Below are 20,427 nucleotides of genomic sequence, written 5' to 3' on the forward strand. Positions count from 1 at the left end.
GCGTATTGTTAATGGAATTTTCCTTGTGCGAGGACACGAGTCCTGGAACCCTGGAACCCTGGAACCCTGGAAAATATGCAGTAACCGCAATTGGTGAAAAACAAAGCATTCTTACGAAAAAAGGGTTTAACATACAACAAACTAACTGTGGTTTTAAACTGAGAACATAATTTTCATGTTTTTTAGTAGAATATTTTAATAAGAAATCAACAAATTATTTTATATCGGGTATATATTTTCCTAATCAATCGTTTTATCCTTATTTAAGCACTTTCTTAAATCTTGCCGAAATATACATATTAAAGCAACTCAGTATTCCATACATTTCCCACTTTGAGACTTACCGAAGAAACCGAAGAAGTAAAGGAAAAAATGTCATAAATAAGAACGTTTTGCAATTTGTTTATATTAAAATGGAGAGTCAAAAAGCATCCTAAGGTGGAATGCTGGGCAGTGTTCTTGTATACGGTGCACAGATTCCCATTGCATTTGACTCTGCCAGCTGCCCACCGAAGCCCCATCTCTCCGGAGGTGCAGTATCGCCTGCTGTTTTGTGAATTATGCGCCTTCCGTTGCATGTGGCGGCATTTCCCAGCGCAAGCCAAAGCGCCAGCAAGGACACTGAGAGGAATTTTATTTAAAAATATATGATATGAAATTATCCCAAGTATTATAAAAGAGGATATTCCACATAAAGTATCATATCTAAAATCTTGATATAAGTGGCTATAGTGATTGTGATATGAGATTTATTAAATTTGATAAATATTGTAATAAGACCCCCTTTACAATTTAATATATAAACAATTTTGCTAGTTTAAAAATTTCAAAAAAAAATTACAAAAAATATATTTATACATATGTTAATATTTTAAATACCAATTTTTTCAGTGTCCTTCATTCCGATTCCAAGGCCCAAGTCAAAATAATGGCTTGACGCGCCTGGCTGCATATTTTTGAAGTCAGCGCCAGTAGATGCAGGATGCGAGAGTGGGAGATGGGAGGAGAGGGAGCTGGTCCGCCGCCTACAACTAACTGCGCTCGTTTTTGTAATAAAAATGTCATAAATCTTGATTTCTTGAACTCTAAACCAAAAAGCGTGCGATAGCAACGCAGGACATAGCCCTCTCCCTCTGTCCTTGCAGGACCTTTTAGCTGCTGCCATTCTCCCTTGCTCGCGTGCATTGTTTTGGGTGGGCAATATAACTGTCTATTTATGCTCGCCTGGCATATGAAGTGCTTTTTATTTGTTTTTATTTATTTGCACTCGTTTGCAATGCTCTGTCCTGCCTCATATTCTCGCTAGTGCCGTCATAATCTGTGCTGGGATAATTGATTTATATGAGTAGTTTATGAAATGAGGCGGCAAAAAATGTGGAGGTTTGCATTGGGGGTAAAAATAAACACACTTGTCGTTTTAAGTCATCATTTTTCTTCAAATTTCTTTGACATCGTAAAGGCTTACAGGTTAAACTTAAAATGAGTTTACATATTTTCGACTTATTCATTAAAGACACTGGCATTGAATTCATATTACAAATATTACAAATAATAAATTAGTCATTATACATAAACATCTGATCCTTGTCGTAACTCTTAAACACGTGTTTGCTGCTGTGTGCGTGTGTGGCAGGATTGTCTTATCACAAATGAACATCACTAAAAACATATTGGTCCCTAAATTTGATTTATCTTTTTCACATGATTTCATCGTATTTATAATTGATTAGCTTACTTCTAAATAATTTATTATTTAAATATATATTTTAATAATAATTTAGGTTTATAATTGTTTTGTTCATATCAACATTATGTGATCTTGTATATTATAATTGAATTTGTTGCTTCTATATGTCGTGCTGGATTTGTTTTGTTTAAATTAAAAAATTATCACAAATTGTTTTGTCATCAAGTGGTTTTTAAAATTACTTCCAATTAGTCAAGTCCAAGAATTAAGTAGCCCAATAAAAATGTTTGATTTTTATGGTTTGTCCAATGGCAATCACCAGTGATCCATGTCCCGGATGCGCTCCACTGGAGGATTACTGTAAGAAGAGAGTCATAATAAACGTTATAAATGCTTGAAATGTATACTCTGTAGACTCCAATTTCATAGATTTTTATTTTAAGAATAAAACTTACGGTAACATTCGCGCCAAAGCGTGCTTGTGCAGCGGCGAGATTTGCACAGCTGCCGAGGCTATGCTGGAACCAGAGTCCTGGGACATGGTGCGCTGCATGTGATGCATGGGATGCTGCACCACCGAACCCCCGACGAACTGCAGCTGTTGCTGGTGATGATGCTGGTGGTGCTGATGGTGCTGCTGCAACGGGTGCTGGTGCAGCGGATGCGAGTGCTGCTGCTGCTGATGCGTCATCTGCTGGGCCCTGCGGAAGGGATATCTCCACGGGCTTTTGGGGGCATCCGACTGGAAGGCCTTGTTCTCAACCCCTCCACTGCTTGACACACCGGCAGGACTATCTCGCCGCGGCGCTGTACCCTGCTGCATGTCCCGAGCCTTGGAGCTGAGACGACGCAGAATGCGAGATCCCAGGCCGGGAGGATCTTCAAGTCCACGACTGTTCCTTGGCTTTCTATACCGCACATCGCTGGACTCCTCTAGGATCACATGGCGATCGTAAGGAGTGCCATAGTAAACCTCAAGAACAGTGGAGAAAGTGTGTGGCCAGACCAGATCGATGATGGAGATCAGGACACCCGCAATAAAGCAAAGAATGCCTAAAAAAAGGAGAATTAATGAAAATATTTGATGCTCTGAAACAATTTAATGTATATATTTCACTCACCTGCCACCAGAACCAGCCAGTAGCACCAGCCAAAGTGGAACTCCAGTCGCCCGCCCTCCAGGTAAATGCACAAAGGTCGCTTTGGCAGCAGGCAGTGGTAGCCAATAGTAGTGCAGACCAGCAGGGCCCCGGTCAGAGCCTTCATGTAGGCTCCATAGCGGGGCACGGCGATTAGCAGCAGGTTCATCAGCAGCCACGAGGCCAGCGAGGCCCAGAGCATGATGCTCGCAAAGTAGCCGGCGGCTCGGTACTGTCCGCCCCAGGAGAAGCCCTCGCGACCCAAGCTAAAGTACTCGGCCACGGTCAGGATGGGAAAGGGCAGGCCACGCTGCAGGGCCTGGCGATAGTTGGCGCTCATGTCATTAGCACCTTCCCAGGTGAAGCGTTCATTGTAGTCTATGTCCGGCGGTGTGTAGTTCCCAATGGGAATTGCTGCAAAGAGGCAGGGTAAGAGGATTAACATTGATCCAATTTAAATCTACAAAATGTAAAGACCTTCGTGCAACTGTTTCCTGGGCTTAAACCTTCCTCCAGCTATATTAATTAATAAAATAAATTACTTGAGACACACTTAGTTTGTCATACTTCACCAACAGACTCTCGGCTGAAGGCAGGAACCTTTCATAGCAAACAGAGAACCTTTTCATTACAAAAAATAAAACAAACAATTCAATAGCAATAGATCATGAAACCTTAACATTAATTACAAGCAAAAAGTAGACAACAAATAATTATCATTTCCTGTTGCAGCCGGAAATGTTTGTTGCAGTTGCACACTGCGTATGCGTAATATGTTGATTTCCATGCCTCTCACTCATCGAGCAATTCATTGTCAATGGCTCCAGCGAGCTAACCTTACACAAGCCACACATTGAAGTGAGCGGCTTTAAAGTGCAACGCCAACAACAAAGTCGCATAATCAATGTGCAACAAGTGCTATTTTTTCTTCATTTTTTTCTGCTTGCATATTTTATAAACATTCGTCAACAGTTTTTCCGGTTTACAGCGCACGCGCTTTTGGTCCGTTTTGCATTTGGTTAATTTTTTTTTTCTTCCACAAGTTTATCGAGAGTGAGCAGGAAAAAACTACACAAAAATAAGCAAGAGCTTAGACATTTGCATAATTTATAGACAAATTCCGCATAGCACTACCAAACAAAAATAAACACCTCTTTGCGGTATTGAATTGTATGACTCATAGTTGTTTAATATAAAATAAACCTGAGTAATAAACACTTTCGTAAAATTTACGAATGGAAGAGAAACTCAATAAATGGGAAATCCACACAATTTTGTTCCCTTTCCTAAATCCATAAAAATTATAAATGGAACACAATGCAAATTAAAGCATCTTCTGCCCACAATAACCCAGCGCATTTATGAATTTAAATTCTAAAAGCTTTTTAAACATTTTAGACAAACCCATTAATCTTTTAATTTTTTGGCTTTCGAAGAGTTAAAAGCGGTCGTCATCGGCAAAAAAAAAAAACTTAAAATGATATATGATAGCTGATCTCGTTGCCGCGGAGACTGACACAGAGTGACAAAATATGCAAATTAACTTAAATGCAAATAAAAACCCTAGCCCCAAGTGGAGGAATTTTATTAATTTTAAACACCGGTATAGTGATGACAGAAAATTTAGATATACCGATTTTATATCGATATCTGAATCAATGGCGATACATAAGTCTACATAATGTTTCGATAAATCGAAAGTTTGTTGCCTAAGCTGTCAGTTCTTTTTTGGTGTTTTAAATAAAATTTGTAAATTTATATTCGGTACATTAAATGTTATTTGTATATATTTCTCAATACAAACAATATTTTTCGATATTTTGAGTATCGATATATCGAGAAAATCGAGATAATGCAAGATAACCTGTTCATTTATATTAACATCTAAGTATTAGTTATATGGTTTATATACAATTAAATAAATTTAATTTAAGTATATAAAATATTTTAAAAATAATCCCAATTTCAATAAAATTTTATTGTTTGTTTATTTTTTTTTTTTGCTAACTTTAATCCCAAACGTTTTTGATATTCCCACGCTCCATGCTTTTATACCAAATGAATGACTCATGTACGCCGGCAAGCGGTAAAAAATACATGTCCAAAATTGGCTGCCGTTGGTAGAAGCAAGCTTACAAATTACAAACTCCGCGCCACAAAAAAATATGTAAAAATTACATAAATCGTCAAAAGTTGTCATATATTATGTGCATTGGGGGCCTGGCCTTCGACTCGGGACAAGGTTTCGGCCTGGCCTCTGGTTCTCCCCTCTCCATCGCTTTTAAAACTGCACCGAAAATGGCAACCCCGACCTGAGGCAAGACTACTACGCACTCTGTCTACGCACATGTGGATCGATTTTGGAGTCATTAAACTGAAAATCGTTATGATTTCCCAGTTGGCGGTGACCGGACAGACTTGTTTCTCTGCTGGGCTCGTGAACGTGGAAATGCTGCCAGTTGAACCGGTCCAATTTACTTTGAATGGCAATAGCTGAGCTTTTATTTTATCTAAACGCTGTTTATACTTGCACCGATACAGATCCATCAAAGGCTAAAGTAGTATTTTGGGTAGGAATAAACGCATTAACAAGATATAATAGCAAACGGCGATAATGGAAGCTGGAATACCCTGCTGAAACCATTATTATTATGACTATTTTTAAATTATTCATAAATACTCATATCGAAATCATCGGAAACTGATATATTAAATTATAATAATCGAAAAATATCGAATTTATTGGTAGACTATCGATATTATTGGAATTTAATTTACTTTTTCATATTAGATTTATCGAACGTATCAAACAGGATATAAATTTCGATATAGAAGTTATACATTGGTGTTTTTCTCTTTGTGTTTTTCTTATACCTAAAATAAGAGATCAGTCATTTTAGATGACAACCTGGGAAAATCCTTTTTAAAACACGAATAATTAAACCTTTACACACATCATTATTATTATCTTGAAATGACTGATTGTTCAACCAACTTCCGCCAACTTCAAACTTCTTAGGCAGAGCTTTTGTATTGAAAATAAATGATAAATACGAAAATAGCACCATTAAAAAAATTACCATATCTACGTATACGCAATTGATGTTTGCCATACTTGAGGCGGATGACGATGATGTTGGGTAGCGCGCGCTTAAGTATGGACAACATCAGCAGCAACAAAAAATGGCTAGACAACAACAAAGATATAAGCATTTTTATGCTTTTTCATATTTTTAAGTGATGATTATGCTGATTTTCGTGCTTGCTTTGGGCCGAGAGCAGACACGGAGGTGAGAGGTGCGATGTTGATGAGCTAAAAACAATTTGGCAGCAGTAGCGGCAGCCCAGAGAAAAAAACCTAAATTAATCATGACTTTGCCGTGGAAAGAGGCACACGACACACGACACAACCCAGCGTAGAGACAATGAATGTGCTGAAACGTTTTTTTATTTTTTCTAATTTGTTCAACCCTCCTACCCCCCGACCCCCGATAGCCGGCACTTCAACAGCCGCCATGTGTCTGCAAAAATAAATGAACGTTCCATTTCTGTCATGAGCTTTAAACAACGCTCGTCTAGCCCCTGTCCATCTCCATTAAGAAATAAACAAACAAAAAAAATACAATAATAAGAAAATAATGGCTTAGACAAATATAGAAGAAAAATTGAGAATGATATAAGTTTAGAAATAGGATGGGTCAGTAGCTTAGATAAGATAAACCAAGCTCAATATACCATATAGGAAGTAACAAAAATATTTTAAAAATTTCAAAATATAAGCTTCACATTTACATTACAAAACATTGACATTACTTTTTCTTTCTTTTACAAATGCACATATAATGCTAGAAAAAATGTGAATCACAATAATCAAAAACACCTGGTGAATCAAAGGTACTTTTCTTCATTGATTCCACCCACCAAAGGCGTAAATAATGGAAGTAGATGTACATATAATAGCCTATTGAAAAGTCGAATAAATGCCAAGCTGCAGACATAAAAATGCAACTCAAATAATAGTGCACAAAAGTCATCATGAAGTATAATTAAGTGTCGATTGAACCAAAAACTACAAAGAAAACGACAGGAAAAAAAATGAAAAAAAAAACCTATAGCATTATTATACAAAGAGGATCATTAAAATGTTGACTTTAACCAATGGCACTTAGATTTTGACACCCGAATTTGACATTTGCCAGACTTTGATTTGGAAAATCAGCAACTCTGAAGCTCAACTCAAAATGAGTGTATAATTAAGTTGCCAGGCCAGACAGAGCCTTAGATTCAAGCCACCAACACCACTCGCCAATTGACGTGCGCAATTATGTTATTCAAAATCGAAATTTATACCGAACAAAAAGTGCTCGAGGAGCAGGAGCTGTCAACTTGAGCAGCATTTGCCCTTTTGCCATCAAAAACACAACCGCCCACCCATAAGCCAAAATAACAATAATGGAGAATAAAGGCATGTGAAACAGTTTTGGCAAAATGCTACCGAAATTACACTGCCAGAGCTCAGGCCTCGCAAGGGTGAGAGACACTCCACAAATCTGTATTAGTCTAAACCAATATGGCAACCGACATAATGCCCACAGTCGGCAGTTGAAGAGGTAACGGGGTAAATATATATTAATGCATATATATGTACCTTTACAAGGCTCTTAGAGTACCCTACACTTTGAGAATTTTTTGCTTCATTTGTTTCAAATATATTCTAAATATTTATTACCAATAAATCTATAAAAAACTACTTTAAAAATACAATTTAAAAGCACATTTAAATTAAAAACACATCATATCAAAACCATTATGTTATTACACTGGCTAAACATATTCAAAATCCAATTACCCAGCTGCCAAGGGGAAAAAATACTCCACAATTTACATAGGTTTCCATGAAGGACCCCTGGAGCACCAAAAGGGCATCATAAGGTTTAATCTCCCAATATGGCAAGCCAAAAAATTATTGTTACTGGGCCATTGGGGCAGGGGTAGACCCAACTGCTCATATTTGATTGCGGCCGGATTGGCGGTAAGTGGGGGGTATATATGATAGGATTGAATGGCTTGGATTATTCGTGCTCGAGTTGACTGGAAACTGGCATTCCAATTGATTCAGCTGGGGCCTAGGGTAGCCCCGGCCCAGGCACAAGAGCATTTCACCTTTTCGAAGACCCAACTGAGTGAGTGAGGCGAGCAAACAGTCAAACAAACGGCGAATGAATATACATATATATATCCATATGTTTGAGCGGATATACATATGTGTACAGAGGCCTCCTCGACGAGCGTTTGCTATTGGAATCGAATATTTCCGCAGGTGTCGGGCTGAGCGCGAGTCGAGTGGCATTTCAATTTGTTGTTGCTGCCGCTGCTGCAGCTATTGTTGCCAAGAATCGTGACATGCAACTTGACTTGGCACTTGGCAGCAGCCAACAAACAAAGCGACAGCGGCAGCAGCAACCGCAGCTGACGTCACCGCCCACACTGCGTTTAATAGCCAAGCAAAAACGAACGGCACGGAAAATTATCGCCAAAAGATCTGCCTCAAGTTTTCAAATCAATTAGCCAGCAGTTCAAGTCAAGTCCGAGCCCTAACCAACAACAGGAATGGAATATCTTAATTAAAATTTGAATGTAAGTAAGAAATTGAGCAATTGTTTTCCATCTCTTAATCGAAATTTGGTGATTTAAGAGACCTGAATATGCCTATTGTGAAATAATATTTCCTGATTTATTAAAAACTTATTTTTTTCCGACAAAATATAAATGGAAAGAGAATTTAAATTGTATACTCAATCTAATTAATATTTTAAAAAATCAATACAAGTTTTTAAATAATAGATTTTAAAATTTAAAATCATAAATTGATAAATATCTCTATTTCAATATATAGCTTTTTAAAGAAAAAAATCAAACTAAAGGATTATGTATTGATTTACAGAAAAATATTAAACAAAAATGATTTAATTTTTAAATCTTTTTATAATATATGAAATAACGGCTTAACGATCATATATCTAAATATTAAAATATATTTATCATAAATTATATGTCAACCCTGACTGAATGTTTATTTTTGCGACATTCTCCGGCTCATAGCCCTCACAACTATACCTACTATACCTCTCCCCCAGCTCTTGGAACCTACTAAATAAATTCAAGCTTTATCTTAAACAGAAAACCAAACATTAAATCACGGCTACCGCAACCAAGTCTCCGATATAATCAAATATGACAACCCATTCATCCGCGGCAGAAGTACGTACTTGTTGGCGGATTGGATTGGATTGGATTGGCAAACTTACCCGTCAGCGTCACGTTGACATGCATGAGGCCAATGTGGGTGCCGATGCGCGCTGGGAGCTTCTCGCGTGAGAAGGCTTTGTACGGTGCGATGATAGTTGCATGCGCCACATGCCACGCGGATCCCAGACGGGCGACTGTTGGTTAGAAACGCGAGGTGGATTTCAGGCACATAGAATATATTTAATTTTTTCCATTTAAAGGTCATTTTACTCACTTAATATGACCAGCCCCACGAAAAGGCTCAGTGTAACCGTCGAGAATGTTGTAAATTTCTGTGAAGGAGAAGGGATTAAAAATCAATTAAAAAAGCAAATAAAGGCGTGTCTCTTGAAACGAGTTTGTTTATAACTCTCTCATTAGCTTTTATCTTTAATCTGACATTTGCTGGAGATGTGGAAATAATTAAGGCAATGCCAAGCAGTTGGTACAATTCAATTAAACAAATCAAGCAGCTTTTGTAACTTAAATGTAATCTCTATCTTTAGCAATGCATTAGAATTAAGCGTATTATATATATATATTACCTGCTTTCGTACACCGGGGAATATGACCAGAAATGCCACGTAAAATGTGGCAAATAGCACGGACACGGCCACTATGGACACATCTCCGGTGACGGGCGTCCGATTTGAGAAAGAGTATAGCGTTGGTCCCCCATCGTCTCGAAACGCGTCGAACCAGCCTTTCATGCTGGTTTCTGTAGCCGATGAAGGCGCTTGATGTCTATATGAAAATAATAATAATAAAAAACAAACAAAACCAATGAACAAATTTATTTTATTGATACATCCATCTGCGTGGAAATTTGGAAAGAGCACTCAATTATAAAGATTGGCATTGCAAAATCATGCAAAGCTCCGCAAATCGGATCTCGCATCTTTGAGATACCGTGTATCTGCAGTTCGTGACTAAGCTTTTAGGTAGCAGATACTTCAGCGTCAAGTGACAGGACAGGCAGCTCAAAGCAAAATTAATTTGGTAAACAAAATATGCAAATACATCGACGTTGTTTGTGTGCGTGCATAGCCACCAGGAAATGTAAAATCCAAAATAGCCAAGTAATCTACACAATGTGTAGTGGTATTACGTTCTTTAGGAAACTGAAACAAAGGAATTTAATTTGAATGCTCTACAAAATTCGTGTGGAACCTCAAAAAAAAAGCTCAAAAAACCAGAAATAATACCTAGAACCGGATCCAACGACAAACAAATTAACAATAAAACGCTACGTCGAGATCTTCTGATGCCATGTGAGGGGCCCGAACAATTAAGAAACCAAAGCAGCAACTGAAACCAGCCAGAAACCATCGGCCACTTCGATGCCTGACTTCTGCTTCTGAAGGAATGACGTAGGCAAAAGTTATAATTAAGTGTCTATAAAATTGAAGAAGTGGAAAACAATAATAGCACGATCGTGGCGAATTGTTAAATACCTTAAACGATATGCTTATGGATATGTGAGTGATGATCTTAGCAACGAGACTTATTTGATTGATCCTCTAAAAAAAATAACACACTTGGTAAAATCAACAACACTATCTAGTGAACTGCTAAAAAAAAGAGTTAAAGATGTTATTCGTTTTAAAGATTTATAATTTTGTAAGGTAAATCCCTAGTCTCATAGCCCTTGTCGTATCTCTCAATTGGATAACGATATTGCGCATACGCAACGTGTTACGTACTAAGGCACACGGATGTATGTTTTTTCTTCTTTTATTGACTTTAAGCGCACCCTCATTATATTCCAGTTGGGATTTCCCACACAGCACGAGTTCTTGCTTGTGAAAGTTGAAGAGAATGAGCCAGAAGAATACATAGGAGATCATATCGATCATATCGTTGCCGTAGGGGCAACTTTAAAGAATTACCCAGTTCCGTAATTATTTTATTCAGCCTGTTTTTTTATATCCGCTTGCCGAGACAATTTTTTTTATTATCTGAGTATTTTTAATTCTACAACAATCATAAAACATTCGGTATGTCATTTATTCTCATTTATCAAGCTCTAAAGTTCACTTACCAAACTTGTCAAGACAAAACCGGCATTCAAAATAACTGTTATTTACTTTTCGTGTAGGATTTTTTCACCAATTTAGCTTGTCATCTAATTTTGATATCTAATATCTAAATTTAAATGAATATTTAAGCTACTAGTTTCAGTTTAAGGTATATATTTTAAGTTGGTCTTGAGAAAATTTATAAAATAATCTTGGTGACCACAGTTAAAAACCCTTTGACTCATTAACTAAATAAGTAAATAAATAATAATATTAAAATACTTGATAATTTCCTCTAATTTTTTTAATAAAATAAAAGTCTATTGCTCACATTAAAATATAATAGTTCTTTAAAAGCCAGGCACCTAAAACAATATTGCATTTTGTGTTGTAAGATGATGACTAGTTTCATTCTTAGCGCTGGAAGTATTTCATGTATTTACAAGTAATTTAAATAAATCGCTTTCGTTCGTTGATTTATTTTCATGTCTAAACATATTTGCAGCAATTCTTTAAACGCCACAAAAATGTTTTTCTAGCAATTGCATTTTCCTGTTACAGACTCGCCGCACCCCCGTTCTAGAACCGGTTTGACTAGTCAGACTTTGCACATAAATCGCATTTTATTTCTACAAAACCCGGTAATAAATTGTTTCATTTATAATTAGAATTTTTGCCAAAGTGACAGCCCAAAAAAAAATCCAAGCAACATGCATGTAGTAATGGTTTCAAAATGGAAATCTATTTTGGAGGGTTCTTGGCTTTGTTTTTATTTAGTTTTATTTTGAATTTTTTTGTTTTTATTATGTTGCCGGTTGACCTTCGCATATTTTTCGACCGGGAGTTTCGGTCGCGGAGACTCGCGTGTTGCTTTATTAGCGCACTTGCCCGCAAAAAAACAAAACAGAAAACGCTGGACTTGGCACCAAAACGTAAGGCGTTGCATGTGGCAATCATTGAGCACATTACTCTAGTACTTGTGTATGTCTGTACGTTTTGAGCTCATACAGACGCAACAGCAACAATGGAACAACAACCGGACAATGGGAAAAACAGACATTACAGTTACAAAACAAAATTTAATATATACGGAAAAGCGGGCGCAGCAAAACAATAGAGGCAGGCGGACAGTGGGGCATTAATACAGAGTTAATACAAAGTTTAATAGAAAATATTCATGGGTACCACAGAAATCGGAGTGGATTTTTTATTGTCATACAAATATTTTCCCTAAAACAAATGTCTTGAAAATTAATTTCCAATCAAAATTTGTGTATTATTAAAAATAATAATGGAAACTTTTTATTGACATTTTAGGTTTTATATTAAGTCTGTCTCACGCTTAAATTTTTCATGAGGAAAAATTATTCAATTAGGTTTTTTGCATACCTCTAAAAAATATTTAAATTAATTTTAAATCAAAACAAATTGTGGAACATCCTCCATTTTTTCTATTCTGCCAAAACTGTAGAGGTAATGTTACAGGAAACAGAGTCTTTTTTTAAATTAAAGATGTACATATGTACACATAAGGAACTGCAGCAATCACATCTTACCGATTTGTTTAAACGAACAAATTAAAAATATATATTGTTTAATCATTTTTTGTGCTTTTACTTAGTGTAAAAGTGTAGTTTGTGCATACTTGTCACATACATAATTTGTTGTTACAATCTCTTTGATGTAATATATCGGAGATAAGAACCAGGATCTTAGAGATCCGACCGTTAATATTATTATTATTATTTTTGACGAAGAATTAAAAACCTGCTCATTTGATAAGATTTGAGCTTTAAAAAGTAAGTTTGAAAATATTAATTTTTTTAATATGACTTTTTTATCTGCATCTTTTACAGCTCTTTAATGTCTTGAGCACACTGTGCATCAAAATGACACAGCAACAGAAACGGCATCAACAGCAGCAGCACAAACAGCATCCAAGCTGCAGCGCCCACTTGCTGTGCGTGCTCTCACTCTCACTTGCTCTCATTCCGTGCTTTTAGCTGATCCCCCGACCCCCCAACCCCCCAGACCCTGTCTGGGGGGTGCAGCTTTTATTTTCAAGTCCAACGAAAGTGAATTTACTGCCGCTCTCTGTACCGTTATCTCGCTCTGTGTTTCTTCGCTTTGCTCTCTCTCTCTGTGGCTGCGTTTGAGGAAATGAAGCAAACATGAAATTGACATAATCAACACGCAGCTGAAACCTCTGCAAATGTCTTTTAAAAAAGGTGAAAAACAACAACAGCGACAGGTTTTTGTGTCGCCTTGTTGCTTTTGCTTTCGTTGGTACCCAGCCAACCATTTCAATCGCGGAAGAGTCGCCTGCGACTCTTCTAGAAGATTAATTTGATCGCCTGCGACATCGCATTCTGATCGCTTTCCAATCTTCTGTTGGGAGAAAGTGTACCTACGAATGCGACTCTTCTAAGGGAGTCGCGGGGGGCTCTTCTGAAGGAGTCCCAGAGGAGTCTTATGGAAGACTCGCGGAAGAGTCTTGTGGAAGAGTCGCGGAAGAGTCTTGTGGAAGAGTCGCTGAAGTGTCGCCTTAAGAGAGTATAAGAGTTTTTAATTTCTTTTTTTTTTGTTTTTTTAATTTTGTCATTCTTTATTTAATTTCATAATTTTTCTTCCTTTCATTTTTCGACTTAACTAAGCTTAAATTTAACATATTTATTTTCTTTTCCTTCATTTTTAAGTTCTTTTTGTTTCTTATTTATTCTATCCTGCGCATGAACAAATCCAAAAGAATTCGGGAACTTTCTTAAACCAACACCTATACAAAAGAAAATTAAAATTAAATTAATTTCAATTATTTATTTTACTATTTTAAATAATACCTTTTATCGTTGAAAATACGTTTTGTATTTGTTCCTCGCCAAGTCAGTTTCATTATTTGTTTCACTTCTTTCACTTGTTTCACATGTTTCTTTTTTTTCACAAGGTTTAAAACGTTTTTGTGGCTCAGGATAAATAGCATCAAACATTCGCTTAATTGCCTTAGATTAGGAACTCATTTTAGTTCCAAAGAATATAAAACAAAAAACAAATAAATAAAACAAAAATCGTTTACCGAACAATTGAAAGTTACATACAGATCGACCGCAAAGACAAATGATCGAAGTCAGACTAAATGAGCACAGAAATATTGAAAGACGTTCGGTTGTTACTCCTATTCTCACTCAAATGTAATGCAATTTGTTTTTGTATAACTCTTTTGCTTTCGGACGCATTCTCTGCTTTGCATCTATGTACGGTACTTTAATCCCTCATTCCTTCATTTCCTAGTTTTTAACGCTAAAAAAAATCGCCAAATAATCGCCCCCGCGATTCCCAGAAGACTCTTCTTGGGGATTTTCGTAAATTAGTCGTCCAGCAATCGCCAAAGCGACTCGCAGACGACTCTTTTTGGGGATTTTCGTAAATAAGTCTTTCAACAATCGCCACCGCGATTCCCAGAAGACTCTTCTTCGGGATTCTCGAAAATTATTTCACCAATGATCGCCACCGCGACTCGCAGAAGACTCTTCTTGGCGATTTTTGTAAATAAGTCCTCCAACAATCGCCAAAGCGACTCCCAGAAGACTCTTTCTGGCGACCGGCGATTCGAGAATCGCCAAATGGTTGGCAGGGTATGTTGGTGTTGTTGTTTTTTTTTTATTGTAACTGTGGTAGTAGTTATTGTTGGTGTGGTGGCAGCGTGTGTTAAATGAGCGCTGGTGCGTGTAAATATGTAAGAGTTGCCTTCAACCGGCTTTTTCGTGCAATTTTTTTTTTTTATTATTTTTATTTTTTTGCTGGTAGCTGTGTATTTTTTGCGCTGGTCAGTTTGGCGTTGAATCATCTGGCAATGCCATATAGGAAATGAAACGGCAGATGAAGTAATCCCGTGGCATGAACACAGAGTTAAAACGCATCACAGAAATCAACCTGATGCACACCCACAAACCCGCATACGAATGCACCGGGCAAAGGGCAAGCGATAAAAGCACAGGGCGGGGGAAAAAAAACAGGGGAAACAAAGCAAAGTGTTGAGTAAGCGTAGCGGTAAAAATGTGCATCCCAAAATTACCAACAAAACGTGCACGTTTTTTCCCGCTTCAAACCGCAACACCCCACATGCTCTCTTACACTGACACTCCGGGCCCACTCAAACAAGGCGGCTCTCTCTTCAGAAGTTCTTCAACAAATTATTATTGCTTTATTTATGTTTATTTTTAGAATTTATTTCATTTTAAGTTTTGGCAAACATGATGATTGATATATGCCACTTGGGTTTTTTGTAAAAAGTAACTAGGCTATTTTTGGCAAATTTTGGGAAATTATGTAATTATGAAATTGTTGCTTTAGATTTTATTTATTTGTTAAAAACATTATTATATTTTGACTTCTTTTCTATCTTATATACTTTAATCTCCTTGTCAAAAATAAGGTATAAGGAACACCAACATCTAAATTAGTATAATAGCAATTTAATTAATTAAATCCTCTGCTTATAAAGTATTTGCAATCTAATGAAGTTTATATGTTTCAGATCTGCATCACCAGAAGTGTCAATCTAGACCTCTTTTTACTAAAAAAAAACTATTAAGGCATAGGAAACTATTTAGTCTAATTAAAACTACGTTCAATCTCAGTTCATTACTGTAAGATTTCACAAGGACATTGTAAAATTCATTAAAATCGAACTTTATAGGAACTTGACCTATTTTTCCTGTTAATTTTTAACGATTTGTATTACTTCACAGCCTACTGTGCTATTTAAATTACTTTGAATATTAAAAGCACAGCCCTTCGCACTTGTTTTTACGTAAGCCCCGGAATTGCACAAATTTAATGGCAACAAAGTAAACTTTATTTTTATGATTATTGCAAATAATTTGTTTTTGTTTTAATTGTTTTAATTATATTTTATATATCCAATTTTCATCACTTTATGGTTTGGTTTTAATTCGAATTATTAATACAAATAACTAGATGGTCAGCCATCTTTTCGACGTTGTTTTACCGTTTTCAAATTATAAGAAGTGGGTTTTTCGATCCGGCAAACTTATTTTGTTTGGGGTTTTCGATTTTTTTGGTTTTCTCTGCTTTTACGACCAAGCGTTGTGCATGGCATAACACAAAACAAAAGCACACAAACACAAAACACACTTCGTTGTTGCTGCGATTTATTGGCTGCGCGTGCGCGGCGGCGGCAGTTTCCACTTCTGCGTCCGTTTCAAGAGCTTGTCGTCAGCGAACTGAGCGCTGCTGAGCGGTGAGCGTTCAACAAAAGATCGCCGAGAGCAAAAGCTCTGTGCGATGCACAGTGGTATAGATTTTCGATATGGCACAAAATTAAAAATAATCCAATCTTAAAAAATGTTTTTTTAAGGAAAATTTGGATATATCATAGGTCGCTGAACGGGATATTTTAATCAATGATAAAAATCATTACGAAAAATTGAATAGAAATAAAACTTTTTATTTGAATACTTTGCATAACTTAAGCCATGTTAAGATTCAATCTAATTTAAATACATATTTGATATAGCTAAAATTACATAGACTAAGTTGAGTTTTAAAAAGATTACTACCACTGTGCAATGGAAGCTTTTTTGAACAGCCGCTAATTGCAACCTAAGTGAGTGTGAATTTATGAAGCAGTCAGAAAATCAGCGAACAAAAACTTGAAAGGGAACTTGGGCCACACACACAAATGTACAATATATGCGAGGGCTATTCCTGATCAGGGTCTGATACTACTATAACTTACTTTCGAACAGCCAACTACTAGTTCATCTTGAGAATGGCCTCAGACGTTTAATCGAAAATTAGCAAATAAATAATTAAAATCATTGATCCAGAATATGAAAACACCTGCTATGTATAGCTAGCAATAATAAGGTCGAGGCGAATTTTTTATTTACTTTGTTTCTTTAATAAATTTTCTTTTATTTACATATTTTTCACAAGATTGCATAAGGATTAATTTAAAGAGAAGTAGACCGAATAGTTTTTATGGGATAGATCGTGGGGATTTTGATTTCCAACTTAAGTTCTTATATTTTTTTAGTTTTATAGTAACAATAATACCTAAGGAATCCATAAAATATCACAAAATATGTAGAATGCAGTAAATTCCTGGTTGTTTTAATTAATCCAGACGTCACTAAGATACTAATGTAAATGTGAGGCTAATAATAATCTATTACTTATAACTTACTTCAGCCTTTTATAATTTTATAAACATTTAAAAATTCTTTCACATGGAATTTGTTGTGTCTCTATTTATATATTTATTTGTTATAATATTTCGTATAAATATAATCAAAAACAACAACTTTTTGTTCTACGAAACCCACGGGTAATACAAATTAAACAAAAATTATGCAGCTTAACAACTGCTGATAATGCTGATAATTGAATTAGCATCAAGACCCGGCTGGTAATTAATATTTTATATGCTAATTGATGTTTTACTGCCGACTACCGTGCCATGCACCATCGCCAAGTCAAATCACCAGGTTAACCTCCGTGATCTCTCTTTATGTCCAGTCCATCCATTCAGGTGGTGATTTCGTCTCGTAAATCTTGACAGTTGCCAAATCGGCTGGGCAACGCGAAAAAAAAACCGCTTTTCTGTTGCTCTGTGTTAAAAATTGGCATAAAATCTTTTATGATGTGCCAAATTAGCTATAAAACACACAAGCCATTAAGCAAATATCGTGGTTTAATTGAAATTAAATGAAATATAAATGCTTACTTGCTGAACTTTTGCTGAAATCATATAATTTCAATAGTAGAGGTACAAAGAAAATAATTAGATCATAAAAAAAAAATTCTATTTAGATCAATTAAATGTAAGACAATTAAGAAATATTTAGATCTTAACCACCTGGGCTAACTGTTCTTAATCATAAATTCGTTCATATGCTTACTCACCTCAAGTTTGTTGTTTAAGTCTTTTGTTCTAGCGGTATTTATATGCAAAATTTAACACCCTGAGGGTCTGACTCAAACCGGAAAAATCGAAAATCTTAATTCTATCAACCTTTCGGACCAGTGACCACAAACTTAAATTAATGAAAAATCCACAGACAAGGTCGTGCCTCAGCGGTCAATGACTGCAGGTACTCTGGAATAAACAGCTTAAAATGCCCTTTAGCAAAAAACCAAATTCTTATTTAATAATAAATATCAAAAGTTATATTACCTTGTACTTAAGGATGTCCGGCTGTGAAAAGATGGAATGTCCTACTGCTAGTCGAGGACGGTCGTTGGTCCCTGGCCAAAGAACCATACGGATTTGTGCATGAATAAGGTATGAATACATGTCCGGTATCAAGAATTCACAACACGCGAGACCAGGTTTAGTTGATTTTATTACCGCTTTTGGAACTTGCTCGACTGACTCAGTTTCTGCGATCTTCCACACACTAAAAGCATTCATAACTCAACTGCCAGCTGTCAGCACCAGCAGCAGCTAAGGCCTCAGAAAAGGGAAAGGGCAACGTAATGGAAAATTATAATGGAAAAAAGCGATTTGCCGACGAATGCTGAAGCTCTCGTGCCTTGCAATAGCCTCAAGTTCAAGGCCGGTTTTCAACCGTTCAGGGCAATGAGAGTGCATTAAATGAGGCGATGGGAGATTGCTGCCTGTAAATGAAATGGTAATTTGGGTGTGATTGTAATGGAACCCCCAACTATCGCAAACTAAACAAATAGACACAAAGAAGGAAGGCCTTTCCTTTCAGATAGGCTAGATCTACTCCCTGAACGGTAGATCATATAGTATCAGAGGATAGCCTGATATATCGACATGTGCCGAAATATAATTTTTAACCAAATTTGTAAGGGTTTCAAGATATTACCCTCATGTTTTTTCTATTCTTGAAAATTGTATGTCCCGTAATAAATATTTTTGTTTCATTTAATTTAATTTCTTAATACATTTTTCTTATACTACAAGTTACATAAACTCATTTAATAAGGACAAAAGAGAATAAACAATTGTAAACACCTCAAGAAATACCAAATATTTTCCCATGCAAATCATCAATGTTAAAATTAAACCCCCAAACAAATAAGGAAGTAATCACAATAAATACCCCAATTACAATTACAAACGACGCATACTGGCAATTGAGTTGCACATATTTTAAGCGATGTAAGCCGACTGTCAGTCTCTGAAATTGAATTCAGTCGATTCATTCACTCGCCTTGATGTCGAAACCGACAATCTATAATAAAAAAAAAGCCAGCCAGCCTCACAAATACGTTACGCACAAATTAAATTAATGAAGTTCAACATCTGAAATTCCAACAGAAACAGTGGCTAACAACGAATTACGTGGCATGCATAGCCAGCCCCGAATTCCCCCTTTTTTGGTTCGACCGATGGCAACGAGGAAGGTCAAGTGCACGCGCCAAATGTGTTTTATATTGTTTTACACATTAGTCTTGTCTTGACTTTTTGTTTAATTAATTTTTAATATAATTTTTGTTGTTTTTTATTTTTCGGTGGCTTGTTTTCTTGACAAGCGCGATGATGATGATGATGTGACAGGCGGCACACAACATGGGCGATTCTGGAGGCTAATTGTGGCAGTTTATGTCTCAGCATTTTTGATGTTTGGCACTTGGGTGCCAGTTCACGACCTTGATGGATAGGCAAAGTTTTCAAGTAGCCAAGTGAAAGATTAAAAAAGGTTTCCCAGGCTTATTTCGTTAGATATTTATGGATCTTTTATAATATTCCGTTAAAGAACATTCTAAATATATCTAGCATTTTCCCTAGCAACATTAATTTCTTTATCGTTTCGAATTGTGAGTCTCTGCCCTTGCTACTGCTTGTTCACAAATACTCAATAAAATAATTACAAAGCCCCATTGACCGCCACACTCATTGTTAGTTATCGAATGCCTAAAATCGAATTTAATTACTTCCACCCACTAACAACTTCCGAGGCACACTTTGCTTCAAAAACCTTGGCTGGATAGCTCCGTAATAAGCCCAGCCAGACTTGACAATCAGTGTCAATCTGCCACCGAACACAGAGGGGCCACCCAGCATGAAACCAAACCGTTTTGACACTGAGTCTTAAAGAGTTGGTTAGAAAACCTTAAAAGTTCAATCAACTGACAGATACAAGAGGCTTAATCAGCTGTGGTAGCTGGTTAAGTAGGTTGAAGGGCTTAGAAACTGATACCGATCGACTATCATATTTTATGAGACACGCTGAAAGGTAAAAGGATGTGGAAACAAGTCAAGTCACAACAAAGCTCTAATAAATAATGCCAAATATTAGATCAG

At 36.4% G+C, this 20,427-nt stretch overlaps 1 protein-coding gene across 1 annotated transcript; it reads right to left on the reverse strand.

The window, feature by feature from the left end:
• Positions 1–1,409: 1,409 nt before the first annotated feature.
• On the reverse strand, positions 1,410–16,358 carry mol (dual oxidase maturation factor 1 mol). The gene is made up of 7 exons (XM_017181806.2): positions 16,138–16,358; positions 9,660–9,858; positions 9,350–9,407; positions 9,135–9,269; positions 2,809–3,240; positions 2,143–2,740; positions 1,410–2,045 (listed from the first exon to the last, which is right to left on the reverse strand). Exons 2-7 carry the CDS (start codon positions 9,822–9,824, stop codon positions 2,003–2,005), a joined length of 1,431 nt encoding a protein of 476 aa, XP_017037295.1. The 5' UTR covers positions 9,825–9,858; positions 16,138–16,358; the 3' UTR covers positions 1,410–2,002.
• Positions 16,359–20,427: the final 4,069 nt, after the last annotated feature.

Source organism: Drosophila kikkawai, chromosome 2L, assembly GCF_030179895.1.
Source record: "Drosophila kikkawai strain 14028-0561.14 chromosome 2L, DkikHiC1v2, whole genome shotgun sequence".
Classification (NCBI taxonomy): domain Eukaryota; kingdom Metazoa; phylum Arthropoda; class Insecta; order Diptera; family Drosophilidae; genus Drosophila; species Drosophila kikkawai.

Excerpts from the sequence above, each read along its gene's own strand:
- mol (XM_017181806.2), bottom strand. The coding sequence starts at position 9,824 with ATGAAAGGCTGGTTCGACGCGTTTCGAGACGATGGGGGACCAACGCTA. Across the intron at positions 3,241-9,134 it reads TGTCAACGTGACGCTGACGG|CAATTCCCATTGGGAACTAC; the intron begins GTAAGTTTGCCA and ends GCCTCTTTGCAG. Across the intron at positions 2,046-2,142 it reads GCTTTGGCGCGAATGTTACC|TAATCCTCCAGTGGAGCGCA; the intron begins GTAAGTTTTATT and ends CTCTTCTTACAG.